This window comes from Perca flavescens, chromosome 22 (genome assembly GCF_004354835.1).
Source record: "Perca flavescens isolate YP-PL-M2 chromosome 22, PFLA_1.0, whole genome shotgun sequence".
NCBI classification, from domain to species: Eukaryota; Metazoa; Chordata; class Actinopteri; order Perciformes; family Percidae; genus Perca; species Perca flavescens.
In genome coordinates, this window is record NC_041352.1 from 9869499 (window position 1) to 9890490 (window position 20992).

Here is a 20992-nt window from a genome sequence, read left to right on the forward strand (position 1 = left end):
CCTTATTGCAAGTGGCACACTAAGGCTAATAAATGCAGCATCGACAATACAGCATGTTGAACATAACATCTTCATCTCCTTCTGGCTCATGATGGATGTAACTCAACTGCACTGTTGACATAAACTGCTTCTCCTGTGTCCTGTGGAAGGAAACAACACGAGAGAGTGGTGTTAGTGCTCTGCAGTGGATTTACTGCAGCTCAGTTTCAGTTAATGTAAAGATAAAATTTTTATACAACTTGGTCACTTATCAAGAATGTCCACTCAAGTTAATCACTGGAATTGTGGGGGCTTTGTAAATTATAGAGTGTGGTCTAGACCTACTCTATCTGTAAAGTGTCTTGAGATAACTCTTGTTATGATTTGATACTATAAATAAAATTGAATTGAATCGAACATACACACACACACACACACACACACACACACACACACACACACACACACACACACACAAAACCCTGTACTTGAATACTTGTGAGGACCCTCATTGACATAATGCATTCCCGTAATTCTGTCATGTCCGTACAACACATTAAAGGGAAGTAATGTCACAAATGTAGTGATTTTAACCCAAATCACAATCTTATCTAAACTTAACTGCATTGTTTTTGTGCCTAAACCTAACTAAACTGTGATTGTTTCACAACGTTAACAAGGGTTTTAAAACTGTTTTAGAGCAGTGGTTCTCAATTTATTGTTAATTTAATGTACCCCCTTTGAAATATTGTTTCCTCCAAGTACCCCTGACCAGCGCAAAACATTTTTAGAAGGAAAAAAAGCCTGTAGAAAGATGTACAATACAGCCCTGCGCCAACAACCTTAACTGAAAAACACTTGAATTGTACGTTTCAAATGTTTATAATCCAATCTAAATCCATTCAATGTTATAGTAGAATTATTTTAGGAATTATGCATTTTTTAAATTATATATTTTTTTAAATCTAACGTATCACCTGCGGTAGCCTACTCCAAAGTACCCCTCAGGGTACCCGTACCCCAATTTGAGAACCACTGTTTTAGAGGGTAGAAACAAACTACCTATGTGGTCTAATGGTTTGCCACGACAATATTAGCTGTTCTTTTAGCTGCTAAATGCTCCGTTTGGTCACTAGCTAGTTGCTAACTCCCCCAGTCTGCAATGTCGAGTGTCATAATTAACTTTTTTCTTTGTTTTCATTCCTTCTCTTCGTTTCCTTTCAAAATCAATAGTGAGCATTCTCTGTATTCATTTAGGATTCATCAAGTAAAAGTCAGATGTGCTGCGCTGCATTGTGGTCTGGTGTTACTGCTGTAGGTGGAGACTATTTAAAGGTTTCTCCTACTTCTGAGACCTGCAGACAGATAAGTTGATCAATAATGAAGCAACTCTCCTTATCTGGTGGTGTCATCTTTGTGGTTTTCAGTTGTGATATTTCCTATTTTAATTTGTTAAATCATTTGTTAATTCAGTTCCTGTTTTGTTGTATTGTTCTGGTTTTTTTGTTGAAAAAAAAGAAGAATGTTTTTGTTTATGCTATAATGATGATGATCTGTCTCATACAGCCAAACCACATTTAAATTAGACCAATTAGTGTGTACCTGCAAATGATCATATCACAGAAAAGTGTGTCTCACCACTCAAAGATGACCAATGTGCTGACAAGCATTATGACTGCCAGGATCTTCAATATAAATTCAACACCAACCTGTTCACCTGCAACACAGCACCCTGGTCACCTTCTACTTAATGGGACACTTTATAAAATGTCTCAAACCATAATTCCTGCAGTTACCTTCAAATATCAGCTGACATCCTGTTGATAGTTGGATGTCCAGATCATTTCTGCATCCACAATAATACACTCTGCCTCGATCACTGTTGGTCACTTTAAAGCCATAAACCTGTGTATCAGCTTTGATCAGTTCCAGTCTGCCGTCACTGATCATGAACCAGACAAAGTTGACGACAGGAGGGTTTCCTCTGCAGGAGCAAGTCAGGTTCACCACGCTGCCAACTGACACTGGATCAGTGGGACTGATGACCACCATAACATCTTTGGGAGGGTCTGGAAGATTTGACACATGGAATGATAAGAAAAGATCAGTTGTCTCGCCACCTGCTGTTGTCTTCATGAAACAAAATAAAGGGTGAAGAGGGATCGAGCTTTGTTGCTCCTACAGAAACAGAAACGTTAGAAGTGACTGAAGTCAAGTAAACAAGAATCATGGCTGTGATCCAGCTTTCATAGAAAGCTCAGCTTGACTTCAAGAAGTATTTTCAAATGTATTGTTCCAGATGCAAAAATACTGTGCATCAATTATGCTTGCAGATGTACAGTGAAATGAATTCTACACTGTACAATAATTTAAGAAAAAGTGAAAATTCAGTGGCAGCAGAGAATGGGATCAAGATTTACAATAGAAGATCATTCTCACGTCTTTATTCTGCTGGTCAAATTCTTTGCTCTCTCTTTCTATTGTTACTTTTCACATTTTTTAACTTTATTCATTAAAATCAGCACATGATGTGCTGACAGGATCCAATAACAAACACTGATTGTCTTACATGAAACACTGAGAGTCTTTCTCTCCTCTGCTGTCTTGACTTCTCTTCCTTCATTTACAGGATATGTGGCAGAACAGCTGATGGTGAATCCATCATTTGCGTCTGACAGAGTGATGGTCTCCTGGATTTTAGTTGTGAAGGTCCGATCTGTGTTCTCCTCTATGTTGTTGGGAGGGTCTTGTTGGAGATTCCAGGTGAGTTTAGGAGGGGAGTGTGGACAGGGAGTGGAAGCTGAGCAGCTTATAGTGACAGACTCCTTCTCCTTCAGATCACCTGAGATCTCAATTCTGGGGCTCGGGGGGGAATCTGGGGTTTAAAACAGAATCAGAAACTCTGCATCATTTTCTTGTTATATCTAAAATAAAACATTATACAATCATACAAACCCTCTCTTACCTGTAACTGTTATTTGAAGAGGATCACAAACAGCTGTTGCCCTGAATGTACCGCTGGTCTCAATTCTGAAGTAGTATGTGTTTGTGTAATTTATGTTTAAACTGGAAAATAAAGTGGTGCAGTCTTTCTCACTCAGGTTACCAGTAATATTCATTGGATAGATGTTAACTGTGTTTTTACTGCTGAAAACCACAATGTTTGGTTTATGATTAGAATCATCTATAGTCCAGAGTCCGACATAATTGCTGTTAACCGGTGGTTCTGGTTCACCGCTGAAGTTACATGGGATTTGTAAACAAGACCCACTCAGAGCTTCCATCTGTGGTACAGTAATGAAGAGCAATGACTCTTGAGGACAAGTAGCCAAAGCACCTATAAAGACAAGACTCATGATTAATATAAGGTGGAACAAATATCTAGGAACAGAAAGACAAAATATACATCAGCAGCAGGATCTTGCATGTAGTTTTGCCTTTGCAATATCAGTAGAAATCTTTAGGAAGTAAACTGTTGCAGAATTATCTTAATTAGATTATCTATCTGCACAGAACACAGAGCTCACCCGAAAGAAAGAGGATATGGAGTAACATGTTGTCTGTTGCAATATTCACAGACAGGGCTGCCATCACCTACATTTGCAAACACAATAATGTAGTTACTTGTTAAACATGCTTTTAGAGCTGTTACAGAGAACATTTACACCAGAAACTTACACCATACAACCAGAACTCACTGTGTTCTAATTAGTGATCAATCAACATCTTCAGAAGTCAAATCTAAATAATACCACAAAATGCAAACTCTCACTTCTAATGGCTCAATAGAATAACAACATAATATTAGTCTTGGCTAAAAAACTATGCAAAATCAGTTAAAAACGAAAATATTGTCTTACCAAACAAGCCCAATTTAAAAAAGAGAGCAGCAATGAGGTTCTTTGGTGGATGTTTTCAAAGTGAATGAGCTCTAATGCAAATAAACTTCCCTGTTTAGTGGTTGTAACTTAACATCAGGTTAACTTCCTGTGTTTCATGACTACAGAGTAACTGGTTACACCTGCTAAATATCATCTGATTTAAATGACTTATAGTAAATATAAGAGCCATTCAGGAAGTTTTCACCTTTACTGCTCATATCCAGCGTGTGCCTGTCTGCTGTCTGCTGTGTGTGGAATAAAACATCAGTTAATTTGCTCTCCATGCAGAAATAAGCATTTTTATTAAGAAACATTTAAATTAAAATATAATTCACAGTTGTCAACTGAATGCATCAAATGAGTCAATCTAAAGAAAACATTGTACAAAAAAAACCTTCATTGCTTTTATTTATTAACAGTAAACTTACTCCTCAACACTCAATAATATACTTTAAGATATATTTTTCAATAGAAAAAAATACCTAACTTAATTTGTTGCCTCATTGTTCATCTCAACTAATTATTTCACACAAACTCCCATTCTGCCCTGCAAAGGCAAAAGACCTTAACTCGCTAGAGTGGGAAACTGAGAAAAATGACTTTAAAGTTTCTGTTTTGTCCAGACAAAAGTAATATAGGTAGAACTCCCAAAATTTGACAACTAGTTGAAAGAAATGTTTGTATGCAAAAAATCTTGAGTTCAAAATTGACCTTTGACCCTTGTTTGGCAGTTACTGTACTCTGCCTTTGTATCATGTGCCAAAAACAAAGAGTCATGCAAAGGCAAAAGGCAGTAACTGACATATAATCAATATTTGCTACTTACATCCATTATAAGAACACCTAACCAAGGTCTAGTCATCAAGGGATTTGTTTTAAATTATATAGAAGACATTTGGTTGTTCCTATTTAGTGCTATTTGATCATGACAGTGTGGCAACACTAACACAGTTGAACAGTATGACAGATAAGTTACTTTGCAGTACAGTATACAGTATGAATAAATACAAGAACTATTTTCTCAATAAAGATAATTTAATTATAATGGAATACATAGTTATATATATTGTTTAACAATAAATATATAATGTTTAACACTTTTGCAAGGCACTGTATCCGTGTCATATTCTCATTAGGGGCTGAGCCCCCCTAAAGGTCTGATCCTAGAACAGCCCCTGGTTAAGGGTTAAGGGCCACCAAAACTGCTCAAGATGCACAGTCAACAAACTTGACTTGGATTACTACTTTTTAATTCTGAGATAACATTTAGGTTAGCATACTTTGTACGGACGTTAGCAATAACTAGCTTAGTGCTTTTATGGATTTGTGTAAGATTTGACATGAACACCTGCAAGAAGGAAATATGGCTCAAACATGTATGGATTGTTCTGGATACAGCAGATGACGTGCTTTGCTATGGATTATATTTTCCATGGATTATATCGGATTGCATGGAAAGGTAGGATGCCAGCTGTGTATTTAATGATTCGTTTTCGGCGTCTGATGTGAGGCTCCGCAAAGTGAGGAGGTGTGTCAGCATCACCGTTAGCGCTATAAAGTTAGCTAGCTCCGGGCTGTCACGGACACTGACAGAATAGGAATCATCGCCGCTTTATTTGAAAGATATATCGTGTGTATGTTATGTAGTTTGGTGAAAATTAAAAGCGGCAAACTTTGACAGTACAACGAGGCCAGAGTACAGTAACATCACGGCGGCACAGTAACATCTCTCTTGATGACTGGCTAAACAAAGTCAGAACACCTTAACTCAACTTCAGCATCCCGTAACAAAGGCAAAGAGCCGTAACAGCTGTTACGGCGTTCTGCTGTGGTTTCTCGTATGGTTTTGAATGTTACGGTTGTCATAGTCTTTTATTTTCTCGTTAAAACAATCAAATTGACTCACGATATTTATTCACATGATAAAGGAGGTCTCAAATACCCCAAAAGTGACATTAACTCTTTTTTGCCCAAACATGATGTTATGGCGTTTTACCTTTGTAGGGCAGCATTGCTGCAGCTTCCTCCCACATCACCCGGAGACTCTGGTTCACTAGATTTGCCTCTTTATTAATTTCAGGCTTCTGCTTCTTCTTTGCTGCTTCTTTAATCTCAGGTTCAAAAGGAATACAGCAAACAAAAAATCCAGCATTTAAGAGAAATACAAACATTACTGAATATAATAAGAAGTTGCTCTAAAAAAAAAGAATCAAATTAATAACAGTCACTGGAAAAAGACAGAATACTGATATTTGTACTATTATACTATACTAATAATCCCCTGCACTGTTCTACAAGTGTGTGCAGAAATACTTTTGATGTCATTTAGACTTGTTCCTTTTGTAGAGCTTAGGGACTTTTGCTAGCAGGTATCTGACATTTAAATAACAAATCACATAACAATGGCCGTGTGATTTCAGCACGCAAATATTAACATATCGATAACTGACACAATAAAAGCTGCAGGATGTGGAGGTTTTGAGTTTCCCTTTATTGAACAGTAGGCAATGAAAATTATATTTTCCTGTCCAGAATCCAGTGTTGTTTTTCTACTGTTGAACATAAACAAGATCTGATAAATAAAAATAAAAGTACATTTCAGATGAATCAAATGCAATCTTGCTGTACACAAACGAAAACAACTCTATTTTTTCTTCACTTGAGCATAGAGGTCCTCTGGACTGTCAGCAGTCTGTGTTCGGCTGTTTGCTGTCTGGGACACTTTGACCTGTGCATACAGCGTGTCCTGCTGCTGTCCACTGTCCTGCTCCGAGGACGAGGACGCTTCAGGTCTCTGCTTGGAGAAGTCGATCTCTCCATAATGGATGTCTTCTTCTTTTTCTTCTGTTTTTCTTGCTGGCTCTTTAACAGTCAGCTCTTCACCTGTTTGATTCTGTAAAAATATGAAATGTTAAGTAGCTGGATTTGGAGCCTAGATCCAGTTGTGACACTGTTGCAAAAACATCTTATATTGTGTCACAAAAGAGTTACAAAAATAATTGTCTCCTCTTGTGTAGTTTGCCCAGTTTCACAATCTTTAACCACAGTGGGTTGTTAACAGGATAATTGGCCACATTTCCTGCCCTATTTTTCTCATGAAGAATCTCACACAGTACATTGTGTATTTAGTGGTTAGTACAAATGCTTTCATATATGATATAGTACACGGTCACTGTGGACAGATGCAAAACATTTAGAGCGCAATGCTGAACAGAAAAGTTGAGCATTTTCCCACCTGATTCTGTCGTTGAGTTGAATGTGTCAACTTTATCGGCCTCCTACACAGAGTGCTGGAAAATAAATCATCAATGAGGAATTTGGATTAGTGCGTAAATTGAATGTAGAAATATGATGTTGACATGCTGGCGCAGAGGTGTAAACGGCAACAGATCACTTCATCATCTGTGCCTTCAACCAACTAAGAATCCCATTAGCTGCTTTCATTTGAGATACTTACCAAACACAGACCACCAGGGAGATGAGAACGATGATCCCAATGATTCCTCCAATAACTGGCCCCAATGGTAGAGATGGATCAGGAGATTCTTATAGAAACAAACCAAATATAAATGACCACTAAAAGAAGGCATGCAACCACACTCATGTAGCATAAGTTCCCATTTTTAAAGTAAGCGGATCAATCCAATTCCATTTTTTACCTTTAACATTCAGATGGATTGTTGATGATGTCTGATTACCAAGATTGTTTGTGGCCACACAGTAATAAACTCCATCAGTGACATTGGTCACTTTGACGCTGTAAAACTTCCCTTCAGCTACTCTGATGGCTCCATCTTTGCTGTTCTTGAACCAGCTGAAGCTGGCGGGAGGCTTGGCTCTGCTGGAGCAGGTCAGGTTCACCCAGCTACCTGCTGACACCAAACCTGATGGACTGATGGACACTGAGGGGTTCTTGGGAGCATCTGAGGAAAATGTGAGATTAACTTTATTCATTAAAAATCAGCACATGATGTGCTGACAGGATCCAATAACAAACACTCGTCTTACATGAAACATTGAGAGTCTTTCTCTCCTCTGCTGTCTTGACTTCTCTTCCTTCATTCACAGGATATGTGGCAGAACAGTTGATGGTGAATCCATCATGTGTGTCTGACAGAGTGATGGTCTTCAGGATTTTAGTTGTGAAGGTCCGATCTGTGTTCTCTTCTATGTTGTTGGGAGGGTCTTGTTGGAGATTCCAGGTGAGTTTAGGAGGGGAGTGTGGACAGGGAGTGGAAGCTGAGCAGCTTATAGTGACAGACTCCTTCTCCTTCAGATCACCTGAGATCTCAATTCTGGGGCTTGGGGGGGAATCTGGAGTTTAAAACAGAATCAGAAACTGCGCATCATTTTCTTGTTATATCTAAAATAAAACATTATAGAATCATACAAACCCTCTCTTACCTTTAACTGTTATTTGAAGAGGATCACAAACAGCTGTTGCCCTGAATGTACCGCTGGTCTCAATTCTGAAGTAGTATGTGTTTGTGTAATTTATGTTTAAACTGGAAAATAAAGTGGTGCAGTCTTTCTCACTCAGGTTACCAGTAATATTCATTGGATAGATGTTAACTGTGTTTTTACTGCTGAAAACCACAATGTTTGGTTTATGATTAGAATCATCTATAGTCCAGAGTCCGACATAATTGCTGTTAACCGGTGGTTCTGGTTCACCGCTGAAGTTACATGGGATTTGTAGACAAGACCCACTCAGAGCTTCCATCTGTGGTACAGTAATGAAGAGGTTTGACTCTTGAGGACAAGTAGACAAAGCACCTATAAAGACAAGACTCATGATTAATATAAGGTGGAACAAATCTCTAGGAACAGAAAGACAAAATATACATCAGCAGCAGGATCTTGCATGTAGTTTTGCCTTTGCAATATCAGTAGAAATCTTTAGGAAGTAAACTGTTGCAGAATTATCTTATTAGATTATCTATCTGCACAGAACACAGAGCTCACCCGAAAGAAAGAGGATAAGGAGTAACATGTTGTCTGTTGCAATATTCACAGACAGGGCTGCCATCACCTACATTTGCAAACACAATAATGTAGTTACTTGTTAAACATGCTTTTAGAGCTGTTACAGAGAACATTTACACCAGAAACTTACACCATACAACCAGAACTCACTGTGTTCTAATTAGTGATCAATCAACATCTTCAGAAGTCAAATCTAAATAATACCACAAAATGCAAACTCTCACTTCTAATGGCTCAATAGAATAACAACATAATATTAGTCTTGGCTAAAAAACTAAGCAAAATCAGTTAAAAAAGAAAAGATTGTCTTACCAAACAAGCCCAATTTAAAAAAGAGAGCAGTGATGAGGTTCTTCGGTGGATGTTTTCAAAGTGAATGAGCTCTAGTGCAAATAAACTTCCCTCTTTAGTTGTTGTAACTTAACATCAGGTTAACTTCCTGTGTTTCATGACTACAGAGTAACTGGTTACACCTGTTAAATATCATCTGATTTAAATGACTTATAGTAAATATAAGAGCCATTCAGGAAGTTTTCACCTTTACTGCTCATATCCAGCGTGTGATTGTCTGCTGTCTGCTGTGTGTGGAACAAAACATCAGTTCATTTGCTCTCCATGCAGAAATACGCATTAAGAAATATTTTCAATTAAAATATAATTGACAGTTGTCAATCGAATGCATCAAATGAGTCAATCTAAAGGAAACATTTTACAAATAACCTTCATTGTTTTTATTTATTAACAGTAAACACACTCCTCAACACTCTCACAATAATATACTTTAAGATTAATTTTTTACATCAGAAAAAAATACCAAACTTAATTTGTTGCCTCATTGTTCATCTCAATTAATTATTTCACACAAACTCCCATTGCTGCAGCTTCCTCCCACATCACCTGGAGCCTCTGGTTCACTAGATTTGCTCTTCCTAAATTTCAGGCTTCTGCTTCTTCTTTGTTGATTCTTTAATATCAGGTTCAAAAGGAATACAGGAAACAAAAAGTCCAGCATTTAAGAGAAATACAAACATTACTGAATATAATAAGAAAAAAAAAGAATCAAATTAATAACAGTGATTGGAAAAAGACAGAATACCGACTGGATTAAAACATTAAACGAGAATAACTAGATAAAGACTCAGACAGAGGGGCACCACACATAAGGTTAAATAAATAACTGGTCAACTAATCTGATCCACCATCAAAGCACCATTGGATCACTCTGAATGTGCCGTGACCTCGTCCTGCCATATCAGGCGAGATAGGTAACAGGTTGGTCTCACTGTAAAACATGCAACATCAACCCATGGAATGTCCACCATCACCAATGAGTCCGGTCACAGTCTTTCAGCGAGAAGCTGAGCCCTGTATGGGCTTCTGTGCCATTTACTATGAGCACAGGACTTAAAGGAGCAGTGTGTCAGATTTAGGGGCATCTAGTGGTGAGGCTGCAGATCACAACCGACTGAATTCCTCTTCCCTCACCCCGTGTGTGTAGAGAACCTACAGTGGCCTTCAGGTAATATAAAAACGCAAAAGGCTCTCTCTAGAGAAGTGGTTGTCAAAGTGATGTCCATGGACCCCAAAAGGCCCCTAAAAGGGGTTCCCCAGCAAAAAGGGGAATCAGTTGTTTTCACTATAATTCCATCATTACGCAACATAATGACAGAATGTATGACTATTCATTGTTTTCATACAAATGCTGTAATGAAACATCTAAAAGCATGAATCCTAAGTGGGGGACCATGGGAATAATCTTATTAAATGAGAGTGCATGGTCTAATTTGTGTCAGTTTTGGGGTTCTTGGTGTGAAATAAATCTAATAACTAATGTGATAGCCAGTGTTTGGTTTGTCTGTTTTGGGCTACTGCAGCAACATGGCAGGCTCCATGGAAGAGGACCCTACTGTAGAAATGAAGTTTTTTTCTAAGCCAACAAAAACACAACAATTCTAAGTTTCAGGTGATTATACACTAATGTAAACATAATTATGAACATTATATTCCTACCAATAGATCCATCTAAGTCCTACACACTGGTCCTTTATCTAAACAAAGTGCAGAGGAATCCAACGTGCAGCACACAATGCTAAAGAGAGACTGTTGATAGTTTCCATGAAGCAGCTGATCTGTCTCTCATGTGAAGATTAATTCACGCTACACTACACACCTTCATTTATTAAACAACATTCAAAATGTCACACTTTAAATGTATTGCAAGAAAATTCAGGTTGTGAAGCCAATATTTCCTTGCAACACTAATAATTAAATATTTGTCCAGGGGCGCCAGGCACCTCACCTGGTTGAGTGTGTGCCCATATACAAAGGCTCAGTCCTTACCACAGCAACCATGCGTTTGATCCCAACCTGGGACCTGTGCTGCATGTTGTTCCCCCTTTCTCTTCTTAAGCTGTCCTGTCAAATAAAATTGCCCCCCAAAAAATCTTCATAAAACCCAACATGTCCGTGTATGTCCATAAACTCATTTATTTCTTCACTAGAGCGTAGAGATCCTCTGGGCCGCCAGCAGTCTGTCTTACGTTCTTTGCTGTCCTGGAAACTTTGACCTGTGCATACAGCGTGTCCTGCTGCTGTCCTCTGTCCTGCTCCGAGGACGAGGACGCTTCAGGTCTCTGCTTGGAGAAGTCGATCTCTCCATAATGGATGTCTTCTGTTTCTGTTGCTCTGGCTGGCTCTTGAACAGCCGGCCCCTCAGCTGTTAGGCTCTGTGACAAAAGAAACAAATGAGAAATGTTGTGAGGGACCTTCATCTACTTCCTTTAGTTCACCTCCGTTTCTCTCTCACTCAGCTCCCACTGCTATAACAAAGTGATAATCATCCTAACAATCAGCTCTTATTGGACACAGCAATGGGGACATCTTGTTGTTCTTGTTGTTTTTCTATGTATTTTAAGAAACAACAGTGGATTATCATTGTGGGTTTTTTAACAGTTTTTTTTGTATCACATTTCCTGTGGGTCTCCACATTTACTCACTAATGAGGAACCTGCTCAGTCCAGTATAGATCTTATGAATACTGATAGTATGACTAGTTAGAAACATATTCATTACACTCTCTGAAGTACTGTACATTTAAATATTTTCTCACCTGTGTCTGTTGTAAAGTTGGATGTTTTGTCTTTAACCACCTGGAAGACATAAGAAGGCTGTCAGCTTTTCTTTCTCTCTAATAATAATAATAATAATAATAATACATGAAACTTTTGTGTATGTAACAAGTTTCAATACATAAATTACAAAGTGTTTTAAATGCAATTTAGAAATGATCAAGAAAATACAGACAACGATATTTAATATTACAATACAATAAATACACAAAAGCAAGTTATTTCACAGCTTAGAGGATTTGAAAGTGAAGCCTCGATCACCTTCAGTCTTTCACCCGACCGTATCAATGTCCGTACTTGTATATCACCTATTTGATTTACGCATACATCTGGAAATGATACTGAGGTACTTACCAAACAGCAACGATCACACAGAGGAGTATGATGATCCCAATGATCACTCCAACAACCGCCCCCCATGGTGAAGAGGGATCGAGCTTTGTTGCTCCTACAGAAACAGAAACGTTAGAAGTGACTGAAGTCAGGTAAACAAGAATCATGGCTGGGATCCAGCTTTCATAGAAAGCTCAGCTTGACTTCATGAAGTATTTTCAAACATATTGTTCCAGATGCAAAAATACTGTGCGTCAATTATGCTTGCAGTTGTGGAGTGAAATGAATTCTACACTGTACAATAATTTAAGAAAATGTGAAAATTCAGTGGCAGCAGAGAATGGGATCAAGATTTACAATAGAAGATCATTCTCACGTCTTTATTCTGCTGGTCAAATTATTTCCTCTCTCTTTCTATTGTCATTTTTTAGGAATCAACACATACAACACTTTTCTCTAAAAATATTGTTTTTAACTCATCATCGATCTCTCCTTTTTCAATTTAAGGACATTATTCCAAATTCTGCATATTAACATTGATGTATAAAATACTTTATCCAACGTGAACTGCTTCTATTTCCAAACCAGATGCAGCGCTGTGTTTACCTTTATTAGTCACATGGATCTCTGATGATGTCTGATTACCGAGATCATTTGTGGTCACACAGTAATAAACTCCATCAGTGACATTGGTCACTTTGACGCTGTAAAACTTCCCTTCAGCTACTCTGATGGCTCCATCTTTGCTGTTCTTGAACCAGCTGAAGCTGGCGGGAGGCTTGGCTCTGCTGGAGCAGGTCAGGTTCACCCAGCTACCTGCTGACACCAAACCTGATGGACTGATGGACACTGAGGTGTCCTTGGGAACATCTGAGGAAAATGTGAGATTAACTTTATTCATTAAAATCAGCACATGATGTGCTGACAGGATCCAATAACAAACACTGGTTGTCTTACATGAAACATTGAGAGTCTTTCTCTCCTCTGCTGTCTTGACTTCTCTTCCTTCATTCACGGGATATGTGGCAGAACAGCTGATGGTGAATCCATCATGTGTGTCTGACAGAGTGATGGTCTTCTGGATTTTAGTTGTGAAGGTCCGATCTGTGTTCTCCTCTATGTTGTTGGGAGGGTCTTGTTGGAGATTCCAGGTGAGTTTAGGAGGGGAGTGTGGACAGGGAGTGGAAGCTGAGCAGCTTATAGTGACAGACTCCTTCTCCTTCAGATCACCTGGGATCTCAATTCTGGGCCTCGGGGGGGAATCTGGGGTTTTAAATCACACTTTTTACACTAAAGAATACAGCATATTAGTTTGTACCAGAGATTTGCATCTGCAAATGTGACCATTTTATTGTACAACTGTAATGACAATTCAGTTAGAGATCCCTCTTATGGAAAAACCTCATTATGGGACGCTCATGTAGATTTTTTAATCCACTTTTTTGGGTTTCTGTAACATTTCACAATAATGATATGGGTCATGGTGTTTGCTGTCTAAGCAACAGCTGCAACAGCATAAAAAACATACTAATACAACCAAACCTTACCTTGAACTGTTATTTGAAGACGATCACAAGAAGCTGTTGCCGTGAATGGCCCGTTCTCAATTCTGAAGAAGTATGTGTCAGTGTAACTTGTGATTAAACTGGAAAACAAGGTGGTGCAGTTTTTCTGACTCAGGTCTCCAGTAATACTCATTGTATAGGTGGTAACTGTCCCACTACTGTTGAAAATAACATTATTTCTATTGATGCCAAATCTGGAGTCATTTTTAATCCATACTCCAAAGGTTCTTGTGCTGTTGAAGTACTGATCTGGTTTAGCACTAAAGTTACATGGGATTATCAGACAAGATCCACTCAGTGCTTCCATGTTCTTTGGTGCAGTAATGGATAGGGATGGATTGTGAGGACAATCAGCCAGAGCACCTGTAAAATCAGTTTCACGATTAACAAAATGTGAAAGAAAATCTGTAGGGAGAAAACATTCATGATAAACAAAGCAGCAGTAAGTTGCATGCTGGTCTTTCTTCACTGTCTTGTTAACAGTTTCCTCATAAAACATTTCACTTTACAGTCAGAATGTGAACAAAATAACTAACGATCTGCTCTGATCTTTCTGCTTTTTTTTCTAAATGAAGATTGTAAATGATTCAAGTAACACACAGCTCACCTGAAACAAAGAAGAGGGTCAGTAACATGTCGTCGGTCATCATATTCACAGACAGAAACTGGCTCCTTAGATTGGCAAACACATAACACTGTTAATTTTCAGTTGTCTTAATCATATACTTATTAAGTTTTTACAAAGCATTCAATGTCTTTAAAAGGAACTTCCCTACTTCAACTTCATGCCAGAAACTTGCCCCATACAACCAGTGTTCAGTTTTTTTTATTATAAGTAACAATTAAAGATATCCACAGAGCTGTGCTTTATCAGTCAAATATAAAGTTCAGTAAAATGTTTTCTTACCAAATGAGCCCACAGATAAAAAATAAGAAAAAGTGAAGTTGTGATTGAAAATTGTGATGAAATGAGGAAATTTGTTATTTTTAGCAGAGCTACAACAAACCACCAAGCCGCTGTAGTATGAAAGAAAGAGGACTTTCTTTAAAATAATTGCAGTTCACTTCATTTGGTGGCAGAACTGCTAGATATCACATGACCCCCATGACTTAAACAGTTTTGTCACTGCTCATATCCTGTGAGTAAGGAAATCAGATATTACAACATCTTAAAAACTTTAGGTTTCAAATGACACGACTCGTTGCTAGCCTTCATATATACTAAACATGACTCACAATAATAATGACTTATTTGATACATACATTATATCAGCCCTCATCTACACAGATCCATACATGCTTTCCTCCTGAACACTCTCTGCTCTGTGAAAAGCTTATTCACAGACAATCTGAAAGTTCAAATATTAACCCTCCTTGTTCTGTCTTTTTCAAACCATCTTTATTTCATTTAACACACTTGGCATCCAATGGAAACACCAGTTAAGCCATGAAAATGACACATGGTCTAAGCATCTTTTTGGTATCTTAAGAACAAAAGAAAAAAGCCAGTGCTGTGATTCAGTTCAACCTGAGATACATGATTAAAGAAGATGCTTTTACTTTTTATGTTGATTTTAACAAAGAGAGAGCAGACAAAATACAAAAATATTATTCAAGCCTTTAAGAATTAATACCATTGAGTATTTAGAGAAAATCTAGACTTTATTGCAAGTGGCACACTAAGACTAATAAATGCAACATCGACAATACAGCATGTTGAACATAACATCTTCTTCATCTCCTTCTGGCTCATGATGGATGTAACTCAACTGCACTGTTGACATAAACTGCTTCTTCTGTGTCCTGTGGAAGGAAACAACACAGAGAGAGAGGTGTTAGTGCTCTGCAGTGGATTTACTGCAGCTCAGTTTCAGTAACAGTTACGGTAAAGATAAAAAAAAAAGAAATTGTGAAATGCTCCATTTGTTCACCCGCTAGTTGCTAACTTCCCCTGTCTGTAATGTCAAGTGTCATAATAAACTTTTTTGATAATTACCTCATTTCCTTTTAAAATGAATAGTGAACTTTCCTAAATGACTGCATTTATTTCTGATTTATCAAGATAAAGTGAGATGTAATGCATTGCATTGTCTCTTTAAACGGTATTGTCTTTGAAGGATTATTCCTGTTGGAGCTACATTAGAATCTATTTAAAGGTAGATGTTTCCCTCTTTCTGAGACCTGCAGACATATTAATAGTGAAGTAACTCTGGCAGCTTACCAGGTGGTGTAACTTCACTGGTTCTGTGGAGCGTCTTGATCTAAACCAGCTGCGAGAAAAAAGAAGAATGTTTTTGTTCATGCTATAATGATAATGATCTGTCTCATACAACCAAACCACATTTAAATTAGACCAATCAGTGTGTACTTGCAAATGATCATATCACAGAAAAGTGTGTCTCACCACTCAAACATGACCGATTTACTGACAAGCATTATGACTGCCAGGCTCTTCAATATAACTTCAACACCAATCTGTTCACCTGCAACACAGCAGCATGGTCACCATCCATCCATCCATCCATCTTCGTCCGCTTATCCGGTGTTGGGTCGCGGGGGGAGCAGCTCCAGCAGGGGACCCCAAACTTCCCTTTCCCGAGCAACATTAACCAGCTCCGACTGGGGATCGGCGTTCCCAGGCCAGGTTGGAGATATAATCCCTCCACCTAGTCCTGGGTCTTCCCCGAGGCCTTCTCCCAGCTGGACGTGCCTGGAACACCTCCCTAGGGAGGCGCCCAGGGGGCATCCTTACCAGATGCCCGAACCACCTCAACTGGCTCCTTTCGACGCAAAGGAGCAGCGGCTCTACTCCGAGCTCCTCACGGATGACTGAGCTTCTCACCCTATCTCTAAGGGAGACACCAGCCACCCTCCTGAGGAAACCCATTTCAGCCGCTTGTACCCTGGATCTCGTTCTTTCGGTCATGACCCAGCCTTCATGACCATAGGTGAGGGTAGGAACGAAAAACTGACCGGTAGATCGAGAGCTTTGCCTTCTGGCTAAGCTCTCTTTTCGTCACAACGGTGCGATAGATTGAATGCAATACCGCACCCACTGCGCCCGATTCTCCGACCAATCTCCCGCTCCATTGTCCCTCACTCGCGAACACAACCCCAAGGTACTTGAACTCCTTCACTTGGGGTAAGGACTCATTCCCTACCTGGAGAAGGCATTCCATCGGTTTCCTGCTGAGAACCATGGCCTCAGATTTAGAGGTGCTGATCCTCATCCCAACCGCTTCACACTCGGGTTGCGAACCGATCCAGTGAGTGCTGAAGGTCGCAGGCCGATGATGCCATCAGGACCACATCATCTGCAAAGAGCAGCAATGAGATCCCCAGCCCACCAAACTGCAACCCCTCCCCACCCCGATTCACGCCTCGATATCCTGTCCATAAATACTACAAACAGGATTGGTGACAAAGCGCAGCCCTGGCGGAGGCCAACCCTCACCTGAAACAAGTCCGACTTACTACCGAGAACCCGGACACAGCTCTCGCTTTGGTTGTACAGAGATTGGATGGCCCTGAGAAGAGACCCCTCACCCCATACTCCCGCAGCACCTCCCACAGTATCTCCCGGGGACCCGGTCATACGCCTTCTCCAAATCCACAAAACACATGTAGACCGGTTGGGCATACTCCCAGGCTCCCTCCAGGATCCTTGCGAGAGTGAAGAGCTGGTCCGTTGTTCCACGACCAGGACGGAATCCGCATTGTTCCTCCTCAACCCGAGGTTCGACTATCGGCCGAACCCTCCTTTCCAGCACCTTGGAGTAGACTTTACCAGGGAGGCTGAGAAGTGTGATACCCCTATAATTGGCACACACCCTCTGGTCCCCTTTTTAAAAAGGGGAACCACCACCCCAGTCTGCCACTCCTTTGGCACCGTCCCAGACTTCCACGCAATGTTGAAAAGGCGTGTCAACCAGGACAGCCCCTCCACACCCAGAGCCTTGAGCATTTCTGGACGGATCTCATCAATCCCGGGGCTTTGCCACTGTGTAGTTGTTTGACTACATCAGTGACTTCCGCCTGGGAAATCGGCGACAATCCCCGTTATCCTCCAGCTCTGCCTCTAACATAGAGGGCGTATTAGTCGGATTCAGGAGTTCCTCAAAGTGCTCCTTCCACCGCCCTATTACCTCCTCAGTTGAGGTCAACAGTGTCCCATCCTTACTGTACACAGCTTGGATGGTTCCCCTTCCCCTCCTGAGGTGGCGAACAGTTTTCCAGAAGCACTTTGGTGCCGACCGAAAGTCCTTCTCCATGTCTTCTCCAAACTTCTCCCACACCCGCTGCTTTGCCTCTTTCACGGCAGAGGCTGCAGCCCTTTGGGCCCTTCGGTACCCTGCAACTGCCTCCGGAGTCCTCCGGGATAACATATCCCGGAAAGACTCCTTCAGTCGGACGGCTTCCCTGACCACCGGTGTCCACCACGGTGTTCGTGGGTTACCGCCCCTTGAGGCACCTAAGACCCTAAGACCACAGCTCCTCGCCGCAGCTTCAGCAATGGAAACTTTGAACATTGTCCACTCGGGTTCAATGCCCCCAGCCTCCACAGGGATGCACGAAAAGCTCCGCCGGAGGTGTGAGTTGAAAGTCTGTTGGACAGGGGCCTCCTCCAGACGTTCCCAATTTACCCGCACTACACGTTTGGGCTTACCAGGTCTGTCCAGAGTCTTCCCCCACCCTCTGACCCAACTCACCACCAGATGGTGATCGGTTGACAGCTCTGCCCCTCTCTTCACCCGAGTGTCCAAAACACACGGCCTCAGATCAGATGAAACGATTATGAAATCGATCATTGACCTTCGGCCTAGGGTGCTCTGGTACCAGGTACACTTATGAGCATCCCTATGTTGAACATGGTGTTAATTATAGACAATCCATGACTAGCACAGAAGTCCAACAACAAACAACCACTCTGGTTTAGATCAGGGAGGCCGTTCCTCCCAATCACGCCTCCAGGTGTCTCCATCATTGCCCACGTGTGCGTTGAAGTCCCCCAGCAGAACAATGGAGTCCCCCACTGGAGCCCCATGCAGGACTCCAGTCAAGGTCTCCAAGAAGGCCGAATACTCCGAACTCCTGTTTGGTGCATATGCACAAACAACAGTCAGAGTTTCCCCCCCACAACCCGCAGGCGAGGGAGGCGACCCTCTCGTCCACCGGGGTAAACTCCAACACAGCGGCGCTCAGCCGGGGCTTGTGAGTATCCCCACACCCGCCCGGCGCCTCACACCCTGGGCAACTCCGGAGAAGAAAAGAGTCCAACCCCTATCCAGGAGTATGGTTCCAGAACCAAGACTGTGCGTAGAGGTAAGCCCCACCAGATCTAACCGGTAGCGCTCCACCTCCCGCACCAGTTCCGGCTCCTTCCCCACAGAGAGGTGACGTTCCACGTCCCCAGAGCCAGCGTCTGCCGCCCGGGTCTGGTCCGTCGAGGCCCCTGACCTTCACTGCCACCCATGTGGCATCGCACCCGACCCCAACGGTTCCTCCCACAGGTGGTGGGCCCATGGGATGGAGGAGTTGCCACGTAGCTTGTTCGGGCTGTGCCCGGCCGGGCTCCGTGGCAAACCCGCCACCAGGCGCTCGCCCGACGAGCCCGCCGTCTGGGCCTGGCTCCAGGCGGGGCCCCGGGCTTCCTCCGGCAGGGTCACTCCATCTCTGCTTAGCTTTTTCATTGGGGTTTTTGAACCATTCTTTGTCTGGCCCCTCACCTGAGACCACTTTGCCTTGGGAGACCCTACCAGGAGCACAAAGCTCCAGACAACACAGCCCTCAGGTTCACAGAGACACACAAACCTCTCCACCACAATAAGGTGATGGTTCACGGAGAAGCATGGTCACCTTCAAATTAATGGGACATTTTATAAAACATATATAGTTAAGAAAAAGAGCAATACAGTTTCTGCAGCAAAAGAACAAGAGCAGGTGTGGCAGAAAATTGCTGATCGAGTCAATGCGTGAGTATTCATTTAAAAAATAAATAAAGTTTTATTCAATTAAATTTTATTTATAGTATCAAATCATAAAAAGGGTTATCTCAAGACACTTTACAGATAGAATAGGTCTAGACCACACTCTATAAAGACCCAACAATTCCAGTAATTGCCCCAAGAGCAAGCATTTAGTGCGACAGTGGCGAGGAAAAAAACTCCCATTTAGGGAGAAACCTTGGGTGGTGAGGAAAACTCCCTTTTAGGGAGAAACCTCAGACTCTTGGCTCTTGGTAGGCGGTGTCTGACGGTGCCGGTTGGGGGTGTGATGAACAGTGGCAATAATAGTCACAAAAAAGATATTCGAACTATGACTAGAAATAGTAGTTGTAGTAGTTCATGGTGTAGCAGGGCACTGCAGGGAGTTACAGGGTGTAGCAGGACATAGCAGGGCACTGCAGAGCATATCTGGAGTTTAATACTTATTTAACATTTCTGTGTCTGCGTGTGTCTTCATATTTATTCAGTTCGAACCCAGCGGGCACAAAACGCACTTGGCAGCAACTGAAGATGAAGTACATGGTATCATTTTGTTTCAAGCAATTGTGATGTTTAGCATTAGTGGGATTTTCTAAGTGTAGTGGGGAAGACTTCCCTTAGTGCAGGTAAATGTGTAGTGGACCTGAATGCAGGCTTGGCCTGACCCCTCCCGTGGCCAACCCCAATCACGGCTAGGCTACATGAGGCACCTGCGCTCTCCCTGCTGTGGCTGATGCTACGTTTACATGTGGCCGGCTATTTTCATAAACGGATATTTCAACCTCTCCATTTTAAAAAATAACATCGTACACAGCTGTCAGTTTTCAGAAAAGTGTTCGTTTACATGAACCCGTGTATACATATATATATATATGCCGTTAATGCATTATGGTGTTGTTTTGCCCATTTCTTAGTTTCGATGTTTAGTTCTGTTTTGCCCTTTGGTTATCTTATTTTTTGTCTTTAGCTTGTTTTCATTAAGTTTAGGTTTGATTTGCATTTATTGTACTGCCCCTTTATTGTTGGCGAATTTGTGAGTTTTCTTTGTTTATTTAAAGACCTAATGTTATGCTCATTTTCAGGTTCATAATTGTATTTAGAGGTTGTACCAGAATAGGTTTACATGGTTTAATTTT

The 20992-nt window shown here is 41.1% G+C and overlaps 4 protein-coding genes across 6 annotated transcripts in view; all 4 read right to left on the reverse strand.

Moving 5' to 3' along the window:
- Nucleotides 1-9204, reverse strand: part of LOC114549590 (vascular cell adhesion protein 1-like) — a 34499-nt gene extending 25295 nt beyond the window's left edge. Inside the window, exon 1 of the mRNA XM_028569968.1 lies at nucleotides 9159-9204. The gene's annotated coding sequence lies outside the window, so the exon portion shown is untranslated. The remainder of the gene's footprint in view (nucleotides 1-9158) is intronic.
- LOC114549162 (sialoadhesin-like) lies at nucleotides 1561-5924 on the reverse strand. Of its 3 annotated transcripts, none has more exons than XM_028569372.1 (7): nucleotides 5857-5924; nucleotides 4066-4105; nucleotides 3507-3573; nucleotides 2945-3316; nucleotides 2549-2854; nucleotides 1776-2048; nucleotides 1561-1696 (listed from the first exon to the last, which is right to left on the reverse strand). In XM_028569372.1, exons 3-7 carry the CDS (start codon nucleotides 3568-3570, stop codon nucleotides 1614-1616), a joined length of 1098 nt encoding a protein of 365 aa, XP_028425173.1. In that variant the 5' UTR covers nucleotides 3571-3573; nucleotides 4066-4105; nucleotides 5857-5924; the 3' UTR covers nucleotides 1561-1613. The 3 variants fall into 3 exon arrangements, with proteins under 3 accessions (XP_028425173.1, XP_028425175.1, XP_028425174.1); XM_028569374.1 differs by having other exon boundaries at nucleotides 4066-4102; nucleotides 5857-5890; XM_028569373.1 differs by lacking the exons at nucleotides 4066-4105; nucleotides 5857-5924 and adding an exon at nucleotides 3840-4038.
- LOC114549160 (sialoadhesin-like) lies at nucleotides 6337-8998 on the reverse strand. The gene is made up of 7 exons (XM_028569370.1): nucleotides 8826-8998; nucleotides 8265-8636; nucleotides 7869-8174; nucleotides 7520-7783; nucleotides 7318-7405; nucleotides 7096-7150; nucleotides 6337-6753 (listed from the first exon to the last, which is right to left on the reverse strand). The coding sequence occupies exons 1-7, from the start codon at nucleotides 8887-8889 to the stop codon at nucleotides 6505-6507; spliced, it is 1398 nt and encodes a 465-aa protein (XP_028425171.1). The 5' UTR covers nucleotides 8890-8998; the 3' UTR covers nucleotides 6337-6504.
- A 401-nt stretch (nucleotides 9205-9605) lies between the features above and the next one.
- Nucleotides 9606-14936, reverse strand: LOC114549161 (vascular cell adhesion protein 1-like). The gene is made up of 8 exons (XM_028569371.1): nucleotides 14780-14936; nucleotides 14480-14544; nucleotides 13855-14235; nucleotides 13265-13570; nucleotides 12914-13177; nucleotides 12329-12422; nucleotides 11956-11995; nucleotides 9606-11572 (listed from the first exon to the last, which is right to left on the reverse strand). The coding sequence occupies exons 2-8, from the start codon at nucleotides 14520-14522 to the stop codon at nucleotides 11333-11335; spliced, it is 1368 nt and encodes a 455-aa protein (XP_028425172.1). The 5' UTR covers nucleotides 14523-14544; nucleotides 14780-14936; the 3' UTR covers nucleotides 9606-11332.
- Nucleotides 14937-20992: the final 6056 nt, after the last annotated feature.